This window comes from Ambystoma mexicanum, chromosome 2p, assembly GCF_040938575.1.
Source record: "Ambystoma mexicanum isolate Mex_15411 chromosome 2p, UKY_AmexF1_1, whole genome shotgun sequence".
NCBI lineage: Eukaryota > Metazoa > Chordata > Amphibia > Caudata > Ambystomatidae > Ambystoma > Ambystoma mexicanum.
The window spans coordinates 712,103,111-712,127,175 of NC_090923.1; the positions used below are offsets into that span (position 1 = coordinate 712,103,111).

Below are 24,065 nucleotides of genomic sequence, written 5' to 3' on the forward strand. Positions count from 1 at the left end.
CTCCATCAGGCACTCTGTACTCCATTACAGTTACAAAAGTTTTATCCTGATAGATCTGCACAATGTATAAATGCACTCGAGACTTGGTGGATTTCATGAAAGTGTTTTGGGACTGTACACACCCATATATTATACATATATATATATTGTACATTACTCACCGTGATCGCATTTCTGATGCTTGTATCTGCTTAGATTCACAGGCTATGCATAGGCCGACATCAAGTGTAAGCTGCAGAGTATTACAGTTGTTGTTTTTGAAACTCGAAAAGGAACGTCGACAGGGCTTGACAGTAATACTATCCCTAGTTTGACTTCCACTGTACACATGGTCCTTCACGAGTCGAAGTCCCTCAGATTGTTTTGTTCTGACATGAGGTAGCATGAAGTGTAGCATGAGTACAGTTGTATCCAAGCAAATATAACAAAAGCTCATATAACATCTATGCACCTTCTCTCAGGGGAGGAAGGGTGGGCGTATTTGAATCTAAGCAGATACAAGCATCAGAAATATGATTACAGTGAGTAATGCATCCCTTCTGAGGCTTGTGGAATCTGCTTAGATCACATGCTAATCTTAGATTAGCAAGCAGTTTTAGGAGGTGGTGGTGGGTGAGAAGGAGCAGCGGCAAATAGATGTTTTTAGAACCGCTTGTACCACCTGTGTATCTGCTTTGGAATGAGTGTCATTGCAGTAGCGCTGAGTGAAATTGTGTACTGAGCTCCATGTAGCTGCTTTGCAAATGCTGTCCAAGGGGACATTTGCGATAAATGCCAGAGTAGCTCCTCTGCTCCTTGTGGAGTAAGCGCTTGGTGTGAAAGTGAGTGTCTCGTTTGATAAAGAATAGCACAGTTAAATGCATCCGACTATCCATCTGGAGATGGCATTTTTGGAAATGCAGTCTCCTTCTCTGCCTGGTGCTACGGAGACAAACAGTTGGTCTGTTTTCCTAAGCAGTCTGGTCTTGTTTACATAGTAAAGGAGCGCCCCCCTTACATCTAGTGTGTGGAGTTTTACCTCAGCTGAGCTAGTTAGATTCTGGAAGGGGGCCGGTAGCTCAATAGATTGGTTCACATGGAATTTGGAAATAAACTTAGGAGAGAACCAAGGATGTGTACGTAAAAGCAATTTGTCTTTGTGTACGACAAAGAAAAGGTCCTGCACTGACAATGCTTGTAATTCACAAACTCTTCTTCTGAAGGCAGTCTTGTATGTCAGGTGTTTAAGGCTTTACTTATGCATAGGCGCGAATAATGGGCCCATTGAGCTTTGCAAGTACTATATTGAGATCCCAGCCTGGCGGTGGGTTAGAAATTGGAGGGTGGAGTCTCCCTCCATGAACGCCTTAATGACTGGAATTTTCCACCACGATACTGCTGCCTCTGTTCCGACCTCCAGCAAATCCGTGGAACTTGAGTTATTAAGGATGAAATTGGCCTTTCTATACCGCAAGTTGGAAATAGAAGCTGAGCTTAAGAAAGAGGAGTTGGCACCGCAAGTGGAACTCAAGAATAGGGATCTTGAACTCAAAGACAAGGACACTGAATGTCAGAGAATCCAGCTAGAGAAAGCTACAGTTAAGACTTCTGCTAAACCAGTTGAGAGTGTCAGGTCCCCAGCCACCAGGTTTATGAAAGATGTGGTTGGTGTGTTGGTGGAGGGTTCTGATATCCATCAATGGATGGCGTTTGAGATGCCTTGTGCAATTCATGATGTTGATAAGAGAGATTGAGCTGTTTGTTAAGCAGAGTACCTCAGACTGGATATGACTGTATTCTGAAACGGAGTGTGGAAGAAAGGGGTCATCATGAGTGCATGAAGTCTGCTTTGATTGCCAAGTTTGGCAAGACACCTACCCAATACCTTAAAAGGTTCAGGGATTTTAAGAAAAGAGAAAATCGTCTTGGGATGACTGGGTGAGTGCTGCACATATGAACATGATGGGGTGGATTGATGGTTACAAGGTGTTCACCAGAGCTGAGTCAGTATGTTGCTGACTAGAACATTTGGATCCCTTTAAGCTGGCCAGGCTGGCTGACAAGTGCGTCTCCCACCAGGTCTCCCCTAAGGACTCCAGTGGGAAGGACAAGGACAAAGAAAAGGGGACATCTCAGAAAGCTGAGGAGTCCCAGAAGCAATCACAGTCGGGTAAACCAAAACCTTCCTCTCCTAAGACCCAAAAATCTAGTGGGGATATGTCATCTGTGGGTGGGAATAAGAGTAGTGGTCCACCTGCTGCAAAGCAGGCCGCCAGTGGTTCCAGTACCGTAGCCCGCATTCCTGGCACTTATTAGGAATGTGGGGCTCGGGATCACAAGAAGGGTGACTCCAAGTGTAAAGGTAAGGCACTTGGAGTACAGCCGGTCAGCCTGAGCTACCCTTACCCCATGCCTGAGGTGGAGACCACTGTCCTCCCTCCTCTACAGGGATCACATTTGGTGCTCCTCTAGAGATTTCCCTAGTGACCCTTGGGGCCTGGGACAGTACGCAGAAGTACTGGTGACAATCCCACAGAACAACCGTAGGTTCTTGAGAAGTGTCCTCTTGAATGGTACTGGTTTGAGACACACTGGGGCAAGCATGACAGTGGTGGACAGGACCCTGCTCAAGCCAGAGGACTATGTAGGTGCTCCTCTGAGAACGACAAGGTTAGCTGGTGGGCCTCCCAAATTATCACCTGTAGCCTTAGTCACACTCATGATTGGAGACAAGACAGCAAAGCTTCCTGTCCTGGTTCAGGACAATGTTCCTGCTAGCATCCTGTTAGGAAATTATCTAGTGGAGTTGGGGTTGATCTTGGATGGTCTCCCCATGACTGCTGCTGCAGTCACTAGGTCACAGGTGACACAGGGTCTGGCTGTGAATCAGGTACCCAAGCCAGAGGCGAAGCCTAAGGCAAGAAGACAGAAGAACCAGGCCACCTCTGTGAAGGAGCTCCTTCTCTTCCTCCTGTCCCTACAGCACCCATTGGGATCCATGCTCTGGACGGGCTAGGTCCAGTGGAAAATCCAAACTCAACACCTGAGGCAGAAGACCCTCCTGCAGGAGAGGTGCTCCACCTGTAGGACCACCCCGACCTTCAATGCCTCTTGGCTGAAGGGGGGCCCTCCCATGCAGACTTCTGTAAGGGACACAGAGTGCCACTCTCTCGAGGTTCTGAGGAAACAGGCCCTGTCTCAGGCACAGGAGAAGTGCCTAGGACATTCCGGATCTATTGGGAGGGTGAGCTCCTTGTTAGTGAGCCCACTAAGCCTGAATCTGGAGCCCTCAAGAGGTTGGTGGTACCAAGGTTTACAGGCCCTTCCTGCTGCAGTTTGCGCATGAGGTGCTCTTAGCTGGTCATATTGGTACCAAGAAGACTATGCAGAGGCTCTCTGCCCATTTCTACCGGCCTCGGATGGGAGTAGAAGTGGGGTCCCACTGCAGGACCTGCCCAACTTGTCAGTTGTCTGGCAAGACTGGAGGCAGTGTCATTGCCCCACTGCAGCCATTGCCAGTGGTTGGCACACCGTTTGAGAGGGTGGGCATCGACATTGTCGGTCCCCTTGACCCTCCCACTTCAGGTGGACATCGGTTCATCGTGGTCTTGGTTGATCATGCCACCAGGTACCCTGAGGCTATACCCCTTCGGACTGTTACTGCCAAGGTGGTTGACAGGGCTCTCATGGGCATTTTCACCCATGTTGGATTCCCCAAAGAGGTTGTCTCTGACAGAGGATCCAACTTCATGTCTAGTTAAATGAAAACCATGTGGAAAGAGTGCGGGGTAACCTACAAGTTCTCCACCTCTTACCATCCCCAGACAAATGGTCTGGTTGAGAGATTTAATAAAACTCTCAAGGGCATGCTAGGCGCTTTGGAAGGAAATGGGATCTTCTCCTGCCATGCATGCTGTTCGCTTACAGAGAGCTACCGCAAGAGGGTGTTGGTTTCAGCCCCTTTGAGTTGCTCTTTGGACATCCCGTGAGGAGGTCCCATGCCTTGATCAGAGAAGGTTTGGAAGCCGCCCCGCCAAGCAAGTGCGGGACTATGTGTTAGGCCCCAGACGGAGGATGACACAGATGATGGGTCAGGCGACAGCAAATCTCGAGGCCAGCCAGGAATTGAACAAGTACTGGCATGACCTTAAAGCCTCGCAAGTGGATTGGAATCCAGGACAGGAGAGCCTTGTGATGGAGCCTACCAAGCCTCGAGCTTTGGCAGACAAATGGACTGGACCCTTCAGGATAATCTCCAAGATGGGCAAAGTCAATTATCTGGTTGACATGGGAGTCTCTGGGTTAGCCCCTCAAGTATTCCATGTCAACAGGCTCAAGCCTTTCCATAGGCGAGCGGAGGTCTCATGTCTCTTGCTAGCTTCAGAGCAAGAAGAGGAGCAAGAAGAGGATGAGAGTGAGCCTCTTCCTGACCTGCTGCATAGCAACCCTCAGGATGGCTCAGTGGAGGGAGTACATCTCTCTCCCGATCTGACGACAGAGCAGCAGAAGGCCTGCAGGGCTTTGCTCCGGCAGTATGCCTCTCTGTTCTCACTGACACCAGGCCTTACACTGTGTTGTAGGCACGAGATTGACACTGGTGACAGTGTGCCTGTCAAAACAAGGTGCTACCGTATGTCAGATACCGCTAAGAACCACATCCAGGCTGAGGTCGCCAAGATGTTGGATCTGGGTGTTGATGAAACCTCAACCAGTCCCTGGATCAGTCCTGTGGTCCTTGTCCCCAAGACAAGTTCCCAGGCAGGTACCAAGCATTGGAGGTTCTGTGTGGACTATCGAGGAGTCAATGCGGTCACCAAAACTGACGCACACCCATTGCCCAGGGCTGATGAGTTCGTGGACACCATAGGTGCTGCCAAATTTGTGAGCACCTTTGACCTTACCTCAGGCTATTGGCAAATATCTCAGACGGACCCTGCCAAGGAAAATACGGCGTTCTCAACAACTGAGGGACTCTACCAGTTTAGGGCCGTCTACAGTTCCACCTGGGAAGAGCATTTGACACATTTGCCACCAAGTGCCAGATAGCTCAGGGGAAAGTCACATATGTTGGTCATGAGATAGGAGGGAACAAAACCAACCTCTCCCCAGTAGAGTACAAGATGTACATGACTGTGAGACTCCCACTACTCAAACCCAGGTGAGAGCCTTTTTGAGCCTCACTGGGTATTATCGCAATTTCATAGCGGACTATGGGACCATAGCTGCACCTCTGACAGCTCTGACTTCACCTAAACAACCTAGGAAGGTTAATTGGACTGAAGAGTGTCAGAGGGCCTTTAACGGCTTGATAGAAAGTCAGTGTAGGGCACCTGTGTTGTTTGAGCCGGACTACAGCAAACCCTTTATCGTCCAGACGGATGCCTGCAACACTGGAATTGGAACGGTCTTGTCCCAGTTAGATGACAAAGGGAGGGAACAGCCAATCAAATTCATCAGTAGACAACTCAAGGGTAGAGAACTTAGATTGGCTATTGTTGAAAAGGAATGTTTTAGCATAGTTTGGAGCCTTAGGCGTTTTAGGCCCTACCTTACGGGGTCTACCTTCAAGGTCCAAACAGATCACAAGCCCCTCAAGTGCTTATGCAGATGAAGGGTGAGAACCAGAAACTGCTCAGGTGATCCATTAGCCTGCAAGGGCTAGACTTCACCATAGAGCATAGACCAGGGAAGAGTCACAATAATGCAGATGGCCTTTCCAGAAGGTATGTTGACCGTCTGGATGAGGGCGTCTATCTCGTGGGAGATTAGGCACCCTAACCTCAGTCTGGGGGGGCGACTGTGATGCTGGATATTTATCAGAGGGACAGGGCCTCTGTATCCTTGTCCTTTACTGCTTTTTATCGTGTGTTCCGTCGTGTTTTCCACTCAGGATTTCATGTGGGACTCCTGGCGGTGCAGATCTCTCTTTTGGTTTAGTGTACAGAGCCATGGGATACCAGTATAGCACCCATGGGTGGGGGTACAACCCTGTGCCCCTAGTGTATATTTTTGGGCACCTGTGTGTGGCCCACAGAGCAGAGCATGGGCTGGTGGCAGCTCTGTGCTGAATTGACAGGTGCCCTGAGCCTCCTCCATTTTGGGATGCGCAGGCCCCGTCATTGGAATTGGTAGATTCCTGAATGGAGACAAAATGGCCCCCGTGGCCTCTTGCCTTCCATCGCCCGTTACCTTGGTTTTCCTGAAGTCCCGGGAAGCCATGTCTTTGTCCCTTCCCCCTGAATGGCTGTTGAGTGGAAGTTCCATTTATGCTAGTGTGGGGAAGTGCCGATCAGATAGGTTGGAGCCTTCCCAACAACACCTGTGGGTGGGACCTGGGTGAACGGAGTGTGTGACGAATATGCTTTCTGTTTTGTGGGTGTCTAGTATCTGGTGTTTGACACAATGACTGAGACATCCCTGCCCGAAACCGGTATTGTCATGATTCCTGCCCCTCATGTCCCGAACCCTCCAAGATGTTAGGCTAGAGCCAGGCCACAATCACCTACATGACCCTCAAGGGCCTCTCCATCCCTCCAAATACCCACTTGGAGTCAGACTTGGCGCTTGTGGCACCAGACTCACTCACTCCCATAGGATAACATTGGGGATTGGATTTGTAGTGCATTGATGGGGACAAGATGGATGCCCCCACATATTTCGGTTCCCAAAAATGCATGTGCAGTCTAGTCTTTTGGGTGTGGTTCAGCCCAGAGACACCTGGGATACCCAGAGACAATTTAAGCCACGCCCAGGCTGAGAAACATGCTTTGTGTTTTCTGCACCTGTAGCTTGACACTCACCGTGTTCGGATCGGTCTTCAATAGGCCTTCATCTTTTTTCAGCGCTCAGCTCCTGCAATAACAAGAACACCGTTAGGAACAGCCTTACCTTGTGGCGCTTCTGCCCATCATTCATCACTTCTTCTGTTCTGCGGTCATCTTTCGGCGGTGTCATTCCCATCCCGGCACGCCGCTTCCTAAGGAAAAGAGAAAAGAACAGAAAAAAGGCATTAGTAAGCATTCAGCAAATCTTCGCTTATTTTTAAAGACTGTATGAGCTTCAAACGCTTACCTGAATCCCAGCCGCTCTGGGGGAACTCTGTCTCCGGAACTTCATATCCATCTGCAAGAGGGAAAAGACACTCCAGGTTAGCGTGGAAACATCTAGAGGCGCTGCATACCGCGGTTACTCACTGCATTTCTTCTTCATAACCGGCATCCACGCAGAAAACGTTGCGGCACCTAAAAGAGACAGAAAAAGAACTCAGTTCAATACAAATACGAAAGGGTCGCATCGCGCTCTCACTCACCTTCAGCGCTACTCATCTCAGCAGCACGTCTCCATCCCCGGACGCCGTCCATCATCTCAGGAAGGAAAGGAACGAAATTAGAGAACTGTACAAAAGACTCATTATACTTACCTGTCAGACTCTTGCCAGTGAAGTAACTAGACAGCAACAAGCCTGCATCAATCAACGCGCCCCTGCGCTGGAAGCAGGACGGAGAGCACACTTTCCAAGAAAACAAGGTGAGCTGTGGATCAAAGGGAAGGGTTGGAACCCGGGGAAGAAGGGGTTCAAGCACACAGAGACAATAGGGAGTTAAACTCTACCAATCCTGTGTTTCAGGCGCAGTCTCCAGTCGATTAGACTCCAGGGAAGGGTTCGAGGTCGTAAGAGGTCAGAACAGGCTGAGTGACGTCCCCGTGGATACCAGGTGAGCGTTACAGGTATGTGTGTAGTGTTGAATGGTGTGGTACTTGTCCGAATCCACATTCTGTGTTGTGAGTGTCTGGATTGAGAAGAATGGCCCGAAAGAACTGTGCGCCTGATTGGCTGACTGCTGAATGTCCTTCTGAGTGATTGGTTGCCTGAGTGTGATCCAGCAGAATGAATGGGAGATCAACTAGTTTATCTGGGGGCCTCCCCCTGCTAGAAATCGTTCAGAAGCTGGAGTTGAAACTGACAATGAAACTGAAGCTTAACCTTGAAGCCATGCTGGAAGAGAAGTAATGCTGTTGCTCTACTTCATCGATCTGAAAGCTGCTGTGTCTCAAAGGACTGACCCAGAGAGGACCTGGTTAGGTGCCCTCTTCCCGTGCTCCGAGGGACCATCGAGCACTGCTAACCTTCGCCGAAGCACCCTGGAAGTCAGCCTATGAAAGACTGTCAGGCGGGAGACGGGGACCGCTGAAGAGAAGCATCGGACAGCCGTCCACCGTCGTCGACCATGGTGTAACGCTCACCTGACTCCCACGGAGGCGCTGGCCTGGTTTGGATTGCTGTGGCCTCTTCTAGGGTGATGCGCAGGACTCAGAAGATGGAATGGACCGGACCCCCAAATCTGGCTTGTCTGGCTCGTAGAAATATCCTTGTGTGTGTGAAAAGGGAGTATTAACAATCTGCGGGATAATGCGTAGGCCTCCCACTCCCCTTCTCACCCTCCACAAAACCCTTCTGCGATTCCCCGTGAAGTCTCACCTTAGGGTCTGAAAGGTCGAGCTCTCCATCCTGCTTCTGATGCAGGGGCGCGTTGTTATCCAGTTACTTCACTGGATCTCGGATTGGTGAGAGTTCAAGTTCGCTTGACTTTTCCGGTAAGGTATCGTAAGAATTCTGTTGCAAGTTCAAGCTTTAAATAACCATTGTCTGTTTTCTCTATTTCAGGTGCTGAATGAAGATTCCGAGTTAGTGAATGGAACAGTCGAAGGAAAATTCTGGTGAGTTTTTGATGAGTGGTTCCTCTAGTGTTCTTGCATTAATGCACTTATTCTTGTGTCTTTTTCCCCTTAGGGGCCGGGGTTCGGAAATGCCGAAGAAACGGCGCCGACCCGAAGTGAAGAGGGATTGACCCAACAGGTAAGTCTTATGGTGGAAATTAAGCCTTTCTTATTCTCTTCCCTAGCTCACCTTTGTTCTTGTCTCTTTCTCCTTTAGGCGCTGAAATGCGGCGGAAGATCCAGATGGTCGCTGATGGGCAAGAAGGCGCCTAGTAAAGGTGAGTGGAATGCTGCGCTGCAGCGAGCTATGCGATGTGCTTTTAAAAATGAATGTCTTCCCTTTAGGATCGTCGGCGAGATGACTCTGGAATGCGGATTAAGCAGGTAATGTCTCTTCTTTCTCCTGTTCTCCTCTCTTCTCCGTTTACAGGTGTTCCAGGATGCTGTCAGGCGTGGCTGGAGTCCGGATGCAGGAGCAGACACGGTGAGCGTCCAGCTGCTAGGTGCAGAACAACGCGAAGCGTGAGTTGCTGCTTGGGCGTGGCTTAAATAGCCTTCAAAGTAGTTTCAGGTATGTATTCTTCCTCAAAGGTATGTATTCTTCCTCCGGCCACACCCGTGTGGTAAAGTAGTCCCATAGGTAAAATAGTCCCATTCAGGCCTCTAGGTGGCCTGGATGTTGCAGCATGGTCTGCATCAGGTAAGTTCACACCAAGCACTTCTTAACACAAAGTCATCCTTTATGAGCCTGGCGCCTATGGCGCCAGGACTGTTGTCCAACATGAGCCTGGCGCCAAAGGCGCCAGGACTGAGTCCAAAGGGCCCCTACCTGGGGCCGCTGGAACTTCCCTCGGGAACATGATGGCTGCCTCGGGGTTGCTGGTCCCGGTCTGGCTCCTTGGGGGTAGGCATCATGACAGTACCCCCTCCCAAGGCCCCTCCCAAGGTTGTTCTCTCCGGAGGTTTCGGTTTGTTTGGGAATTTCCGGTGGAATTTCTGTATTAACCGAGGTGCATGTACCTGGTCGCTTGGTTCTCAAGACCTTTCCTGAGGCCCATATCCTTTCCAATCAATTAAATAGAAGAGTTTTGACTTTGACACCTTGGAATCTAATATGTCTTTAACTTCAAATTCCAGCTCCCCATCTACTTGAATTGGTTCTGGCGGTTTAATTAGTCTGGTTCCAGGTTGTACTGGTTTCAACAGTGATACATGAAAAACAGGATAGATTCGCATGTTAGCTGGTAGATCGAGTTTGAAGGCCACCGGGTTGATTATAGCTTTGATTGGGTAGGGCCCTACATATCTTGGATTAAAAGTTTGCGGTCCTTTGAGTGGTAAATGTCTAGTCGCTAGCCACACTTGGTCCCCTATTTGGTATGGAGGTGCTTCACTACGATGTAAATCAGAATTTTCTTTGTACTTTTTCTTGGCTTGCTGTAAATGAGTCGTTGCTTCTTTGAAGGCTCGAGTTATCGTGGAATGCAAATGATCTACAGCGGGCATTTCAAGACTTTGAGGGGAGTCAAGGTCAGAGGTTCGGGGGTGATGGCCATATAAGGTATAAAAAGGGGTTTGTCCCGTTCCAGAATGTACAGAATTGTTATATGCATATTCTGCGATCCAAAGAATGTCTTTCCAATTACATTCAGATTGGTGCAACATACACCGAAGATACTGTTCAAGGGTCTGGTTTGTTCTCTCGGTTTGACCATCGGTCTGGGGGTGGTGACTAGTGGATAGTCGTACATCGATTTGTGCCAGTTGACAACACTTTCTCCAAAAATGGGAAATAAATTGGCTTCCTCGATCAGAGACCAGCATGGATGGAAAACCATGTAAACGAACGACATTCTCAAGAAATTCCTTGGCCAGGATGGAGGCTGAAGGTAACCCCTTTAATGGGATAAAATGGGCCATTTTGGAGAAGAGGTCCACAATCACCAGGATAGTGTTGTATCCATAGCAAGGAGGCAGGTCTGTAATAAAGTCCAGCGACAAGGTGTGCCAAGGTGCCGGTGGGATGTCCAAGGGTTGTAAAAGGCCGGCTGGTCTTTTCTTTTGACCTTTATTTTGGGCGCAAACTCCGCAGGACATCACAAAGGATTTTATATCCTTTCGCCAGGAGGGCCACCAGAATTGCCTTTTGATCTTTTCTTCAGTTTTAGCAATACCAGGATGTCCTTCCATTAATGTATCATGATAATGGGCAATAACGAGTTCTTGCAATTCCTTATGAGGCAGAAATAATCGCCCCTGGAAGTAGGGTAGATCATTATTGACGGAAAAGTGTGAACCCTTTTGACTCCATTCTTGCAAGGCTGTAGGGTCTAAAAGTTGTTTAACTCTAGTTTGAATGTCCTCAATAGTTTGTAAAGAGGTCAACCCCAAAATTCTCTGTTCAGGTATAATCGGTACTGGTTCTAAGCTTGAATTTGTTTCTCCCATCCCAATCCGGGAAAAAGCGTCCGCTTTGCCATTCTTGCAGCCAGGGCGGTATGTGATTACAAAATCAAACTCTGCAAAGAATAAAGCCCATCGGAGTTGACGTGATGATTGAGCTTTGGCCATTTTTAAATATTGCAAATTTCTGTGATCTGTAATCACTGTGATGGTGTGTCTTGCGCCGAGAAGATAATGATGCCAAGCCTTGAAGACGGACTTAATAGCTAATAACTCCTTGTCGGTGATTGCATAATTAACTTCAGGAGCCGAGAATTTTCTGGACCAAATGCTACAGGGTGCAATTGGTTAGTTACAGGATCCCTTTGAGACAGGACAGCTCCCATGGCTAAGCTGGATGCATCGGTTTCAACAATGTAAGGGAGATCTGGGCGCGGATGTTTCAGTACAGGTGCAGAGGTGAATTTAGTTTTTAGTTCTTGAAAGGCCTGTTCTGCCTCATTAGTCCATTCGAAGCGTTTATTTTTCCGTAAGAGTGCAGTGATGGGTTGAACCACCGAGAAAGTTCTGGGATAAATCTTCGATAAAAATTGGCAAAACCAAGCATGCTCTGAACACCCTTCACAGAGCTAGGAGATGGCCATTTGAGGATGGCGTCCACTTTTCGTGAGTCCATTCGGACTCCCTTTGGTGTCAGGATGAATCCAAGAAACTCGACTTCTGTGGCATGAAAAACACATTTTTCGAGTTTTGCAATGTCTCAAGAACTGCCTTGACATGTTTTCTGTGATTGGATTCCGAAGAGGAGTACACCAGAATGTCGTCGATATATACGATGACACAAACATCGATAAGTTCCCGAAGAACATCATTCATAAAGTATTGAAAGGCAGCAGGTGCGTTGCACAATCCGAAAAGCATCACCTGGTATTCGAAGAGTCCATATTTGGTGCGAAAGCAGTCTTCCATTCGTCGCCTTCTTTTACACGCACCAGGTGATAAGCTCCCCGAAGATCTAACTTGGTGTATATACAAGCATCTTTTACCTGGTCGAGAAGTTCAGGGATCAGGGGCAGAAGATAACGATTCTTAATCATTATTTGATTTAGGGCGCGGTAATCAATACAAGTTCTAAGGTCGCCTTCTTTTTTTGGCACGAAGAACATAGCTGAGGAAACAGGAGACTTTGACGGGTGAATAAAACCATTGGCAAGGTACTGATCTAAATACTGTCGCAAATGAAGATTCTCAGGTTCAGTAAGAGCATAGATCCTACTACAAGGCAGTTGAGCATTGGGTACCAGATCGATTTGACAATCGTACGACCGGTGGGGAGGTAACGTGTTGGCCTGCTCTTTTTGGAAAACGTCTTGGAATTCTTGGTACTCAGGCGGCAGTTGTATTGTGGCAGAGGTTACTGTGGCCAGGCCCATGTTTGGATTTCTTGGATAGCAAGTTTGTGTACAATCAGGAAAGGTTATTCTCTTTGCTCGCCAGTCAATTCGAAGATTATGTGTTTCTAACCAAGGAATTCCTAGAATTACTTGAAACTGTGGGGCCTTGATTACGTCAAACACAATAGCTTCCCAATTTCCATCCTGACCCACTAGTGTCATTTCTGTAGTAGAATGTGTTACCGGCCCTGAGGCAATTTCGGTTCCATCAACTGTGGTAATGACATCCTTGTTGGTTTTCGGACGGAGAGGGAGATTAATCCTGGAGGCCAATTCACGATCAACATAGTTTCCGATAGCTCCACTGTCGATGTATGCCTTTATAGCATGCAACCGCCGAGGCTGTCTCGGATCCACGAGGACCATTGGCATGATGAAATGCGAGGTCAAAGAGTTTGTTTTCAAGCTCGGCAAACGGACCTCTACGCTTGTCGGGCTTGGTCGTTTCCCGAATCAGGTTCCGTTAGATTGTTGTCAGTGGCTCCAACCCCCTTCTTGGGTGGTTTTACCGGACAATCTCGTAAAAAGTGGCCAGAAATCCCGCAATAAAGACATAATTGCTTCTGCCGCCTTCTTTCTCGTTCCTTCTGAGTTAACAGTCCTTTAACTCCACTAATTTGCATAGGTTCTGAAACGTCGGTACCCTTGGGGTTAGCGTGAGTTTTGATCAACACTCGGGTTTCAAACTTAGATCGATCTGCTTTTCTATTCTGAAGTCTGTGATCAAGTTGGACCACTAAGTCAATGTATTCCGCGCAGGCTTGGGGCGGATTTACAATTTGAGCTAGAACGTCTAAGTTCTCCGCGCAGGCCTCGATGAAATAGTGTGATCCTCTTATTTTCTGGCCACCCTGTTTCCACAATCAACCTATTAAAGGTGGCGATGTAGGATAAGAGATCCTGGTTACCTTGTCGTAAGGATAGCAGTTCGTTGTCCAGGGCCTGTCCCTGGAAGTGTCGAGCGAATAATCTTTCCATGCTTGCCTGGAAGCCTTGAAAATCCTGGAGAATTGGGTCATCTTGACTTACCAAAGGAACTGGCCAATCGGCAGCACAGCCGCTGAGATAAGATAATACAAAAGCTACCTTGGTTTGGTCATTAGGGAAGGCCCCAGGTCTGCATAGAAAGTGTAAGCGACATTGGATCATGAAAACGGCATATTTCTTGGGGTCCCCAGCAAAACATTCAGGCGGGGCCAGTGGCATATTTCCGGGTAGATTGATTTGTACCGGGTTATTCGAAACCACAGGAGTGGGATTACCCCCGGAACCAGGTAACGGAGTTTGTCCTGCCTGACCTTGCAACAGCTGTTTGGCCAGGTCATCAGTTCGTTCCTTGGATAGGATCAGTTCTCTCCTGAGAGCGTTAGTCTCCTGGCGGGCGGAATGTACTTCTGCCCGTAATTCCCCCAAAAGTTGGGCCAGCTGGTCTGTGTCGGAAGTATCCATAGCGCCCGGGTAGGAAATTGTAGGTAGGCTTCGCATTCTGTAACGCTCACCTGACTCCCACGGAGGCGCTGGCCTGGTTTGGATTGCTGTGGCCTCTTCTAGGGTGATGCGCAGGACTCGGAAGATGGAATGGACCAGACCCCCAAATCTGGCTTGTCTGGCTCGTAGAAATATCCTTCTGTGTGTGAAAAGGGAGTATTAACAATCTGCGGGATAATGCGTAGGCCTCCCACTCCCCTTCTCACCCTCCACGAAACCCTTCTGCGATTCCCCGTGACGTCTCACCTTAGGGTCTGAAAGGACGAGCTCTCCATCCTGATTCTGATACAGGGGCGCGTTGTTATCCAGTTACTTCACTGGATCTCGGATTGGTGAGAGTTCAAGTTCGCTTGACTTTTCCGGTAAGGTATAGTAAGAATTCTGTTGCAAGTTCAAGCTTTAAATAACCATTGTCTGTTTTCTCTATTTCAGGTGCTGAATGAAGATTCCGAGTTAGGGAATGGAACCGTTGAAGGAAAATTCTGGTGAGTTTTTGATGAGTGGTTCCTCTAGTGTTCTTGCATTAATGCACTAATGCTTGTGTCTTTTTCCCCTTAGGGGCCGGGGTTCGGAAATGCCGAAGAAACGGCGCCGACCCGAAGTGAAGAGGGATTGACCCAACAGGTAAGTCTTATGGTGGAAATTAAGCCTTTCTTATTCTCTTCCCTAGCTCACCTTTGTTCTCGTCTTTTTCTCCTTTAGGCGCTGAAATGCGGCGGAAGATCCAGATGGTTGCTGATGGGCAAGAAGGCGCCTAGTAAAGGTGAGTGGAATGCTGCGCTGCAGCGAGCTATGCAATGTGCTTTTAAAAATGAATGTCTTCCCTTTAGGATCGTCGGCGAGATGACTCTGGAATGCGGATTAAGCAGGTAATGTCTCTTCTTTCTCCTGTTCTCCTCTCTTCTCCCTTTACAGGTGTTCCAGGATGCTGTCAGGCGTGGCTGGAGTCCGGATGCAAGAGCAGACACGGTGAGCGTCCAGCTGCTAGGTGCAGAACAACGCGAAGCGTGAGTTGCTGCTTGGGCGTGGTTTAAATAGCCTTCAAAGTAGTTCCAGGTATGTATTCTTCCTCAAAGGTATGTATTCTTCCTCCGGCCACAGCCGTGTGGTAAAGTAGTCCCATAGGTAAAATAGTCCCATTCAGGCCTCTAGGTGGCCTGGATGTTGCAGCGTGGTCTGCATCAGGTAAGTTCACACCAAGCACTTACACAAAGTCATCCTTTATAAGCCTGGCGCCTATGGCGCCAGGACTGTTGTCCAACATGAGCCTGGCGCCAAAGGCGCCAGGACTGAGTCCAAAGGGCCCCTACCTGGGGCCGCTGGGACTTCCCTCAGGAACATGATGGCTGCCTCTGGGGTTGCTGGGCCCGGTCTGGCTCCTTGGGGGTAGGCATCATGACACATGGTTTGCTATAATCGCTGGCGGCCCGTTGAAGTTAGTTGCCCAGAAGCGGGGACTGCTTGATGCTGTGCAGTCGACGACTAGAGCCACAATGCTCCTTTTGCTTAAGACATTTTGATTCACAGACACACTCGTCCGCACTGCCGACCACCTTATCATGCTGTAGAGATGCTGGACAATTCAACGCCCTTGCTGGCTCACAGCCCAAACTCTCTGCGGTCCTAAACTAACGACATCGAGGTGCCCCGCACACCTCTTCCTTGCAGGACATCTTTGACTTTTCATCGCCGAGCACCACCAGGACCAGAGCTGTTACCTCACTGCTGTTCACCATTTTCTTCGAGGGATCTCGACGATCTGTGGCTCCTGCTTTAAAGGGAGCCGCTCAAGAAGGATCTGTCGACGACCCGTCGTCGGACTCTGCTATTCCAGGTACATTGGGGTGGTACAAACATTGTAGAAGGAAATAAGACTCATTGAAAAATATATGGACTGGGCTTGTGGTATATCTTTATCTTACAGGTTGCCCAGGAGGGAGGGATCTCCACACAGAACTGTGTCTAGTGGTAGGGGCCAGCATTCTGCCAATTGTTCTAACCAACTGCTTTCCTCCTATATCTATTGTTGGTTTCCCTTATTACTTTGATCTGTGTGACATTTGACCAGAGTATAGTTGATGCACTTTAATGAGATCTAATGATATTTGTGGTACCACTTAGAACTGTATATATTTGCCATTGTAGATTAACCGAGCACAAAGTGAGTTATTGTGATTTGGTATATAACCTTAAACCTTAATTATATAATGAATGTTTAACTAATACAGTGTGTGGGCATTTCTTTGTGGGGGCTTGGGGACTACACTGTACTTAAGAACCAGCCTGCAACACCTCCTGAGAAGCTAAGCCTTGATTGCTTGGCTACATTACCAATAATAGAGAATCTTGGCTGGGGTCCTTTGTGCCTCTCCTCTGCCATATAGAGAGCAGAAGTACAGACACCCCCTCCAGTCTTTACAAACGACCACTAGATCGTCCCACTGACCACTTGCCCAAGACCATTGTTTCGCCAACCACTCCTGCATGGGGCACCTGAGCAGACAGCAGTGTGGGACCAGGTAAATGCACAACGTCATCATGCCTAGTAGTCGCATTGCTTTGCGTATGCTTATCTGGCGACCGGCCTGATACAGTGGTATTTGCCGTAGTATGTTTTGCACCCTTTCCATAGATGGAAAGACTAACCCTGCTTCCGTGTTTAAGACAGCTCCTAAGAACGGTTTTTGATGTACTTGGCACAAGCCTCGACTTTTTCTCATTTATTGAGAAGCCCAATTGGAAGAGAATGTTTTGCTTGCAAAGATGCAGTGATTGCCCTGTGATCAGCCAGTCCTCCAGGTAGGGGTACACTGGGATTGCCTCCCTGCGCAAGTGCGCCGCCACCACCGCCAGTACCTTCGTGAATACCCTTGGAGCATATACTATTCCGAAGGGTAGCACTTTGAATTGGTAGTGCTGGTTTGCCATTTAGAAACGCAAGAGTTTTCTGTGCGCTGGCAACATTGAAATATGAAAATAGGCATCTTTCATATCCAGTGTTGCAATGTAGTCTCCCCGCTTTAGCAGGGGGGGATTACCTCTTGTAGCGTTGTCATGCAGAATATTTGTGCCTTTACATAAGTGTTTGCAGGGCGTAAGTCTAACACTGGGCGCATAGATAGATATATTTTTGGCACAAGGATGTAGGTTGAATAAATACCCTTGTTTACCTCGTTCTCGGGTACAATCTCTATGGCATCCCTGAGTAGCAGCACGCTGACCTCTTCGAGAAGGACGAGTTGTTCTTCCTTTGTTGATTTTCTCTGACGTGGGGGATGGTTTGATGGTTTTTGGATGAATTCCACACAATAACCTCCCTCTACTGTTGATAGCACCCACTTGTCTGTTGTAATTCCCTCCCATGTGTAGGTGAAGTGTGAAATGCGTCCTCCTACTGGAGAGGTATGGGAGGGGACCTGTAGCGGGCTGTCATTGCTTAGGGGGTGTATCTCCACCTCTGGATGTGGAGGACCTCCCCCGGCCGCGAGATCGGCGCTGGCCTCTTTGGTATCACTGTGAGGCTTGTCCCTGGTTGTTATAACCAGAGCCTCTCTGAAGATTTTTGCCACAAAACTGACGAAAATTGCTTCCGCCTCTCTGGCCTGGTGGTTTGTCAGCTGGCCTAGAGATTTTAGGGTGTCATATTCCTCCTTAGTGGACTTTAATGCTTCTTGTACGGCTTTGCCGAATAAGACTGTAGGTTCCACCGGCATATTAAGTAGCGTAGCTTGTGTCTCAAGTTTGAAGCCGGACTGGCTTAGCCATGCGTGGCGCTTGTTTATGGTCCCTTCGGCAATAATCCTGTCCGCATTGTCTGCGGCATCTAGATTGTTCTTAAGAATGCAGCTGGATGTTGCTTTGCTGTCAGCTGCTACTTGGGCTAATTGTGACTTCATAGGCTCGGGAGCAGAAGCTATCAGAGTAGTTATCTCGTCTCATTTGTGGCAATTATAACTTGCCAACAGCGTAGAATTATTGGCAATTCTAGTTTGGAAAGCTGCCGAAGTTGCCACTTTCCTCCCCATACTATAGAGTTTTTTGCTCTCCCTTTCTGGGGGTGCCTCTGAAGATGCTAGTGGTGTCCCTGCCCTTTTGCGGGTTGTGGTAACCACAAGCGTATCTGGCTTAAGCTAGCCCCTGATGTAGAGCGGGTCACACGGCGCTGGGCAGAAAAGTTTCTCGACCCGCAGCTTTACCGCTTGTGTGTGGTTTGGTGTCTCCAGGGAAGGTTGAATCTTTCTTTGTATAGATTGTAGAATAGGGATGAATTGGGTGGCAGCTTTCTTGTCCCCCAATATGTCTTTATCTAGCTGAGTCTCTTGGGTTTGTATACCAAAGGGTTCACCTGCCTTAATTAACATGTCGTTATGGAGAGGCTGATTGTCCACTGGTGAGTCCTGCTGAATTGGTGTGGCCAGGTTATACACCTCCTCCTCTTCATCATCATCATAATAATAATGATGATCTGTCTGTTGATAGGTTTCATTGTCATTAGTGTCTGTGTGAACATCATACAGATCACCTTGTACTGGTTGGACTGGAGTTGAAACAAGGAGAGTATAAGCTCAAGCTTTTTTAGCTGGGGGTTAGGTGCTGGAAGCCTCCGTGATAGGAGGTGTAGTTTGAAAATTCGGTATGCCTGTGGGTTCTATTTGAAGAAATGGGCCATAAAGGTCATCCTAGTCACGATCCGGTCTATGTCTTCCGCAGTCCATGTGGCTGAACTTGGAATGACACCAGGGAACTGGGGGGTAGAGTTCTGTCCTAGGGGTGTAGGATGGCCCTGGGATGTAGCCTGGGGAGCAGTCTGAGGCTGGCCCTTATTCTTTAAGGCTTCTGCTAAGAAACCTTCCTCCTGGGGGGACAGAGTGTTTCTCCCTATGAGTAGGGGTAGACTTGTCCTTATTAGACTTATACTAATGATTGGGGCTCTTGGAGGAGTGTTTCTTGGAGTGTTTTGACTTTAGCAGGTTCTGTATTTTCACTCGGTGGGATAAACTAGTGTTTTTAGAGCTTACAGCCGTTTTCGACCTGGGATGTGGTCTTAAAGCAATGGGCCGGACCGCAGCTTCGTCTCCCAACTTTCAGCAATCGGTCGATGTTTTGGGGAATGGCATCTTCTTTGTCTCTAGACTTACGGGGCCTGTCATGGGGCGATCAGAACCTCGAGTGCCCAGAGGATAAGGATTCTGTAGACCTCACCCATGACGCTGTTTGTGGCGTTTGGTCGACGATGTCGACTCTTTGCCATGGGCCATGTGCTTAGTGCCGGGGTCGTGGTAGTGCTTTCGCCACCAGGTGTCATCCCCGTAACAGAGCCGCCGGCCTGTCTCTTGGGGTCGGGGCCTGCACTTGGGAACCTAACGCTTCCCCGTCGCCCTTGCTGTCTATAAAGAGCGCGACGCTTCCGTCATTGGATGCTCCCTCCATGGCCATGGAGGCCACAGCCTGGATGGCGTGATGGGCCCATCGTTTAGTTCCTCGGCCTCGAAGAGTTTTCGGCTTGAAGAGCTTACAGGCTTGACAATTCCCCTCATGATCACACGCTAGACACAAGTTACACACACAGTGTTGGTCTATCCACAGGAACTTTTTATTACATGTGGGGCAAAACTTAAAAGGAGTGTTCTCCATATTTAAGGGGAATGGCAGCTGGGTGAGAAAGGGAATGGAGGGGAAAATGCATTCTACAATGACCACCCCCCACTCTCCCTACTGTAGAGCCTAGGCCCGGTGCGGCCTTCCAAGGCCGAAAGGGTCAGTAGAGTCTGGAAATACCTTTTACGGTCATCCTTTCCACCTCGTCAATGAAGTAGTCGAAGTCGGTTAGGAAAAGGACTGAAAGAGTAACTAGTCTTCATTTTTCATAAGCAAATGGCATTAGCCGAAATTAACTCCCGTGATATGCGTCCGTCACGATGGCGGAAAAAAATTATCTGAGGGACCTCGACACGTGAAGGACCATGGGTACAGTGGGCGTCACACTAGGGATAGTATTACTGGCACGCCCTGTCGACGTCCCTTTTTGAGTTTCGAAAACAACAACTGTAATACTCTGCAGCTTCCACTAGATGTCGGCCTATGCATCGCAAGTGATCTAAGCAGATTCCACAAGCCACAGAAATATATATATATATACACATACATACACACACACCAACTGCCAGAAGAAGCCGTGTGGGGGGTGGCGTCTGGCTATATTTGAAAATGGAGACCGAGTAGAAAAGAATATATTAGGTATGGCCTTGTTTGTTGCATGCTCTCCAATTGCTGGGGCAAACAACAAGCACCTACCTTTCAAGAATGGCTTCAGCATATGAAGGACTGTGAGGGGAAGGAAGCAAAGTATTCCTGATCGTTGCCAAGCAGAAGCAGGCCCAGGGACTTCTGGGGCCTGTTAAGGGCCTATGTGAGCAATGGGGTAGGAGGGAGGGTGGAGTCATGGGATGATCTGTTGAATGCTCTATTGGACAATCTCTCGGATACCTGAATGCTGGGGCAGTGCACAACAGTATTGATTTTTTCCAGATTGGAGGGAGGGTGGAGTGTTAGGAAGAATCCTGTGCAGTGCCCTTAGGGACCACTACACACGATTAAGATTACAGGTGGCAATACAAGTTTTACCTTTGGTACAAGCCTGTACTACTATGTCAGAGCGGTAGCAGTGTCGGAGCAGCCAGGCTTATCTCAAGAGTATATGAGCAGTAGCAGAGATTACACAAAGGGACCACAATTACTGTGACTCAAGCAAACACTGACTCAAGGTTTCAGGTAGAAAAATATAAGTACATTTATTTTTAAACCATTCGCTATAAACACAACACTTCTATTAAAATTGAACGAAAACCACAAGTTAAATACACTAGAACTAACCAATTCACTTTGTACAGTAAGTCTCAAGGTAAGTACCCTGTGTTTGAATGAACCGGTGTTACGGACAAAACATGTTACCGCGAATATGATTGCGAACACTTTTTGACAGGTCGGTCTACTAAGTAAACATGTATCCGTGACATGAAATGCTACCGGGGCAAAACACACTTAGCACCTGAGATACCCAGAGGGAGTTGTTAGCAAAAATCACAGGCAATATTTTGGTTAGGCAGGCAGAATCAAGAAACACTCAGACCAGAGTTCAAAAGTCAAAGGGCCGGAGCCAAAGTCGAAAGACGCCGGGGCCTGTTGCTGAAGATCACACATTCAGACAGTTCACGATTCAACATAGCCAAAAAGTACTTTGATATTGTCAATGTTCGGAAGCAAAAGTTATAAGAAGGAGGGAAGACAAGGGCAAGCCTTGGAAATGAAGAAAAGGGGTTCTCCCAGTTTCCTCAAGTAGAACACAGTACCATGTTCCAATGGTGCAGCTGGTGCCCTGGCAGTTATTCCTGTTGGTTTCCCGCAGACCCACAATTCCTGGAGCTTCGTTGTGAAGGAGGACGTCTGAAGGGGGTCTGCACCACACAGGGATGAAGCCGGCAGCTGCGACGCAGAATAAAAGGTGTGCTCCTTAAAAACAGGAGAGGCTCTTCAGATGGCTATCTGGACCACTACAGCAGCGTGCAGCGATTTCTACCAAGGAAGAGGTTCCTCTGGCTGTAGAAGGTGTGCTGGTTGTCCCCACCAAGCTCAAGGGAAGAAGACTCCGGACTGGATCTTCTCTAAATCGTTGAAGGGAAGATAGCTCAGGACTGCAGCAGGGCTTCACCGGGACGGGGTAGTTGCATCAGCCGTCGTCCTCTCCGCTTCTCTTTGGTTCCTTGTAGTTCCAGTGGCGACTCTCTGATTTCTAGCCCAAGAGCCCTGCCTTTTATGCGAAAAACCCCCATTCACACAGCCTGGCTGTCAATCACCCAGCAGGGGGGTTGTCCAACCCGGAAAACTACCCTGGCCAATCAGGACAAGGTGCGACTTGGGTTTCCTAGGATACACTGTGGAGGGGGTGACTACACCCCTCCCTCACATTCAGCCCACCTAGACACCCAGGCGCCTTGAGGAGGGCTTCTGAGCAGAAGCCCGCCAAAAGACAGTGAACAAAGAAGGCAAAACTAGTTTGCCGCGCAAAGTAAAACACAAGAAGGACTTTAACAAAAAGAAATGGCGAATAAACCCAACCGGAACCAAAAGAAAGACGATTTGGTCAAGCGGGTTTATGTTCGAGGCTAATATAATAGCCAAGAACAGTACCACATTTATCATATATAATCGCGGTAGAAAAGTCAGGGTAGATACCAATGCCACCAGCCAAGTCTAAATGTTAAAAGAGCGAAACAATGCTCTAGGAGGTACAGATACAAAGTGATATGAATTAACCCTTTCCAGTACTCGATGGAAGATGGGGTGTACTGGATCTGTGGTAGATTAAGTAAAGTTAATGGTTACTTTACCCTTTTCTGAGGGACGGTCGTCGCCTCAGAAATGGAGTCGAGGGAAGTCTCAGACAACCCTGTGCTACGGCACTGAAGGTGCTGTGTGACACACAAAAAGAAGGGGGCTACTGAAGTAGTGTATTCAGAGTCCACAATCACAAGAACAGGTAGGAACACATAGCAAAACACAGGAAAGAGTGGGGGAAAAGCTCTCACTCTTACCAAGTGGAACAAAATGAACTCCAGAAGTCCAGCAAAGCTGCTGGAGGACTCACTAGGTGAGGGAAATTAGCCACAAATGAGAATGCTCCCTAACATGGAGGGAGGTCCTGGGTACTCAAGGGTGCTCCGGGCAGGGGATGACTATAAGGGTATACATTGGTAGTGTGAAAAGTGAACACTGTATTGCTTTGGGTATAAACATTCGTTTTTAACGATGTAACAAAATCAATAAAAACAAATCCCATAACAGATGAGGACATTTCTTATTTGTATATTTTGTTTTTAAAGTAACCAGCGAGTTAGAAATGATCTTACCAAGTACGATGCTGGTGATATAGACCGGTTTGATGATGCGGCTGAGAATGGCCCCTTGCACTCCCAGGATGTTCCACCGAGTGAGCTTATCACTGCCAGACATACAGCAGACACGAGCAGCAAGTATACTAGGACGGCAGTAAGAGACTGGCTTTAAGACTCCCTTGGCATGTACATGTAGCGTCTGTGTTATGTCCCGGGCATTTCCTGGAACGCTGTGTGCATGGGGATGGAAAAAACAGGCATGAACATTCATGAATGCAGAGATACTTGTTACAAAACAAATATGTATGCGTGCCTGGGTTTGCAACCTACTGCACTACTAGAGTGTGGAACAATTAGACACCAGTGCGATTTGGTTCCGTGACTCAGACCCCTCAGGGATACACGCATCCACTATCTAGAGCTCAACATTCATAATCACTAACTTTTTTTATGCAGTCTTAGCCCTGTTACATGTGAATAATAACCGGTGAAGTTGGGGTTATCAATCCGCTCAACTTCTAAGAGATGCCCTTTGGTGAGCCCCTTTCTTCCTTCACTGCTGAAAACTCAGAGCATCTTGTTCCCGCAAGCAAGACATCCCAGCAATTAATGTTTAACATGTCCTTTAGTGTCTAGCTGGAGCGAGCTTTGCTCTCTGCCAGAGATAATGAAGAGGAACCCTGGTGTCGGCCAGCTGCTCCTTCATACAGAATCAGTACATTCTGCTAAATGTAATGTTGCAGCAGCAGCCATTTTGTAAGGGCGAGTTGAACAGTTTAAGCTGAAGGGAGATTTATTTAATAATGCTTTAAAGAGATTGATTTTTATCTCCTGTTGCTTGGTATACCAATGTGTTTTCCACTTTTGTGCTAAATCACATTGTGCTGTTTTTTTCATTTCATTAAAAAAAAATGTATGCTTTAAACGTGTTTCCATTCCTGTATCTGCGCACATCACAATACTGTTGGACATAGTAAAAGGAAATCCATGCACCAGCATAAATACAATTGATTTACTACATTTAACATTATTGCTATGTATGCAAAGGCTTGCTTGATCACATATGTAGGGCACATTTGAAAAATTATAATGACTTGACATCTTGTTGTAAGATGGTGATATCAGTATCTCA

General features: G+C 48.0%; 1 protein-coding gene across 1 annotated transcript in view; it reads right to left on the reverse strand.

Annotated features, from left to right (window-relative positions):
- Positions 1 to 24,065, reverse strand: part of LOC138566703 (adenosine deaminase domain-containing protein 2-like) — a 1,803,535-nt gene that overhangs the window by 337,847 nt on the left and 1,441,623 nt on the right. Inside the window, exon 9 of the mRNA XM_069644294.1 lies at positions 22,949 to 23,163. Within this exon, the coding sequence (XP_069500395.1) occupies positions 22,949 to 23,163 (215 nt within the window). The remainder of the gene's footprint in view (positions 1 to 22,948; positions 23,164 to 24,065) is intronic.